The 3,877-nt window shown below is 31.2% G+C and overlaps 1 protein-coding gene across 1 annotated transcript; it reads left to right on the top strand.

Moving 5' to 3' along the window:
• Window positions 1-226: 226 nt before the first annotated feature.
• On the top strand, window positions 227-1,410 carry LOC145017204 (CRIB domain-containing protein RIC4-like). Its single transcript, XM_078975271.1, has 3 exons — window positions 227-381; window positions 570-731; window positions 999-1,410. Exons 1-3 carry the CDS (start codon window positions 255-257, stop codon window positions 1,271-1,273), a joined length of 564 nt encoding a protein of 187 aa, XP_078831397.1. The 5' UTR covers window positions 227-254; the 3' UTR covers window positions 1,274-1,410.
• Window positions 1,411-3,877: the final 2,467 nt, after the last annotated feature.

The following is a 3,877-nucleotide window of genomic DNA, read 5'->3' as shown; positions in this document are numbered from 1 at the left end:
TGCATGCACTACTTCGGTTGGCAAGACCCTTTAATCTCTCTACCAAACTCAGTCCTTTAATTTCAAAGTTGGACTCAAAAGGGATATTGACTTTGCATATGATAACACTAATAATAACTAAATCTAACATCTCGTATCTTATTCGATACAATATCTAGAGATTAACCATTGTATCTTAAATACCAAGCATGCACATTGCTTTCACTATATAAGCCACCCCACACTTCTTTATCAACTTCTCATCCCTCTTTAAGATGAAAAATCGGATGGAACGACTTGTGGTTCTTCCTTTCACCGCCGGGTGTGTCTCTTCCTCCAGTGTATCTGTTAGCGTACAACATGGAAGACGACCAAAGGAAGACATCAACTCAGCTCACATGGGTACGCACATACATATTCTCTATTAATCAAAAACCGAATCTTTCGTATTAAATCTTTAAATTTTTGCACATAACCAATTAAAAATTATTCATTTTTTCTTTAAACATCATCCTGAAAATTTTACCAAAACCCAGGTGAAAATACCGTTTTTCTTTTAATGGGATTGATTGAATTTTGGTGCATGTTAGTGTGTAGATCAAGGGAAGTGCCCAAAAATTCAAAAGACACATCAAGTGACCACATGATGAAGGGCTCATCTAGTTCTAGGTTCCCAACACCATCGATACCAAATATATACATTGGGTTTCACAGGCTCACCAGAACCATCAAAAATCTGTCTCAGTCCCTTGGTAAGTCATGACTTGTTAAACGATTTATCCCAACATGATCGGCTCTTGAGGCTGGTTTGACTTAGGCCTTCCGGAATTGCAACTGATCCTTTTCAAATCTTGCATAATTCCTATAAAAAGAGTATTTTTTTTGTGAATCGTTACACTAGTTAAGTTTGAAATATCACCCATCATAATAAAGAAAACACAGTTGCATTGTGAGGAATCGGAAATGAAGATAATATAAAATGTACATGCTATTGTTTTTACTCAAGTAAATTATGATAGTGTTCAAGGAGGAGATGGAAGAACTGGAAATGGAGATGGAGATTGGCCTTCCAACTGATGTAAAACATCTGACACACATAGGGTTCGATGGGTCCACGAACCCTGGTGCAAACGGTTGCAACCACTTGGACATCTCAGATTTTCTTTCGCTATGCCCCAACTCCATGGCTCAGTACGAGCAACGTGCTATGTTTGTACCAGTAGATGCAACTCATGATTCTCAAAAAAATACATCATGTAAGTTACCCGACATTAGAGAACAACGAAATGGCTGAACACGGAATGAAAGGTGTTGTACTATTTGTGAAGATTGTGTGAATGATATATAATTGTCGTGTGGATAAAGTGTTTTATGTGATAATGTGCTGTTAGAGAACTTATTGGTATAATGGTAAGAGGTTTGAGTTTGACATATCGTCTTTATCAAAGTTTTACGTACACTCACTCTCTCAACTCAAATTCACACATATAGTTCCTTTTTAGTATAATACTTATCGACCCTACTTTCTTTTATCAAAATGCGAGAAAATTAGTAACGATAGGAGCCATATCTACTTTGTCATATATGAGAAAATGACTAAAAGCCCAACGAAGTTTTCAAACCATTCATAAAACCTCAATCATGTTTTGTCTGTTAAAAAAACTCAATCAACTTAACATTTTGTTTAAAAAATCCAACAAAGTTTCAAACCGTTCAAAAAATCCCAATTTTTTTTTCTTTTAAGTTCGTTGGTTTTTTTAACAGTCAAAACATGATTGGAGTTTTTTAAACGTTTTGGAAACTTCGTTGGTCTAACAAGTCGTTTTCCCGATACAGTGTTAAGCCACGTCATCTGTTTCTTTAATTTGACTTTCCGGAAAGTGTAACTTAGTTGAGTTTTTTAGACAAAATGTTAAGTTTCTTGGGTTTTTTTGAATAGAGAAAACATGATTGGGTTTTTTGAACGGTTTGAAAACTTCGTTGGGCTCGTAAGTCATTTTCCCTATAGGTATCTTACATGCAAGTTAAAAAAAAAATGTTTTTGTAATGTAAAAAGGTTTGTTATCATAATCCATATCCGGAATTATAGGTGACAGTTTCGACATATCAACTTACAAATGGGTAAATTTGGGTTGCATTTTATATCAAAAGGTAACACATGTATATTCTGAGAGCATGGCTGAAAAAAAAAATGGAATTAATTATAGTGTTGTGGAAGTCGTCCAAAATGTATTAGATGGTTAAAATCTCCTAAATCACTTACTTAGTAGCAAGGGAGAAATTTTTATGTGGAGCATATACTTAGCGAAGTGTTCATAGATAAATGGTAGAAGGACAAACTAGGCGGAAAGAAGCCTAACTTAAATTGGTCATGAATATACGAACTTGAGTTCGGAGGCTTGACGAAATGTTTTCAACGGGGAGAAGCTCTTGGAAAACCACCGGATGTAGTTTGCCTATGTAAGTTTTGTCGAAGATTTGACTAAAATGATTACAATATTTATAGGTGTTTATGAAATTGTACAAGTCATGTAAACCGTGCACATCACATAAAAAACATTTAGTAGATAAAAAAACAATTTAAATACAAAATACTTAAAAAATCTTCAAAAAAAATTTTCAAATATTATTTTCATAATTTATATCTTCCAAAAAAATACCAAAATAAATAAATAAATAAAAATAAATACATTTTTTTACATAGTAGAATATTAGAATATTCTACATATCTAATAAATTTAATAGAATATTCTAACATTCTAAAAATCACATTAGAATATTTACAGTGTAGTATTCTATTAGAGTATTTCAAATATTATTAAAAAATTGGAATTATTTATTTATTTATTTTAGGTAATTAAAGTTAAAAAAATAATAATTAAAAAAAGAATTTTTGGATTTTTCATTTTATTTTGCATTTTAAAATTATTTTTAGATTTGGTCTCACGGTCTAAAAAAATTAGCATGGTCTCAAATGAACCTGAACTTATATATATATATACACACACACACACACACACACATAATTTGTTGATTAAATCACACAACATGTCGCGATTTTTTGGTTTTTAACTACAAAATTCACGGTAAAAAACATAATACATACCATGATATAACAAAAACTACAAAAGTATTTACCTAAACGAAATGAAATATCTTAAAAATAAAATCTATATGAAAATAATACAAACACGATTTATGAAGATTAAAAGACATTGTTAAATTTTGTTTGTTGTAACTAATAGTCTATAAATATTGTGAAATTAAATTTATTGTTTCTTATATATACATAACACTTGGTTATATATTATTTATGTAAGTATTTTGTAAGGACGATGAGTTAGATGGTAACTAACGGTTAGTTTTGTATATTTACTTATTTAGTCATTGAAAGTCTATTATCAATCTTATAAATATGTTAAAAATATATAATTTTAATTGACATTTGGCGTAGTTTGTACATATTTAGTCATTGAAATTTTTTGGTACGTATTTAGTAAATGGATTTTTTTGTACATATTTTGTCAACAATCTTACAAATTTGTTAAAAATATATCATTTTGATCGACATTAATTGGTTTCGAACTAATGATCTCAAAGGAAAAACGAAAATGGGTACAATAAGAATTGAACCTTTGTTTCTCTCTAGTTTGGTAGGGCTTTACCACAACGCCATGCTTCGTGGTTAGAATTAACATCACCACCTTTGTATGGTCGGACATTAAGGAGTACACTTTGTGCATTTGCATAGGACCCATAATTTTAAGGGGCCCCAAATATATTTTCATCCTTTAGTACTAGTTACTTATGTATGAGCCCAAGACAAAATAGAATAAGAGAATTGGAGAATTGCTACTCCAACACTACATGCCATGAACCGGGGAAAAAAGAGGCAATC

This window comes from Lactuca saligna, chromosome 9 (assembly GCF_052625555.1).
Source record: "Lactuca saligna cultivar CGN05327 chromosome 9, ASM5262555v1, whole genome shotgun sequence".
Taxonomy (NCBI): domain Eukaryota; kingdom Viridiplantae; phylum Streptophyta; class Magnoliopsida; order Asterales; family Asteraceae; genus Lactuca; species Lactuca saligna.
Note: the sequence above shows the minus strand (reverse complement) of the source record. Positions and strands in the feature narration are given on the sequence as shown.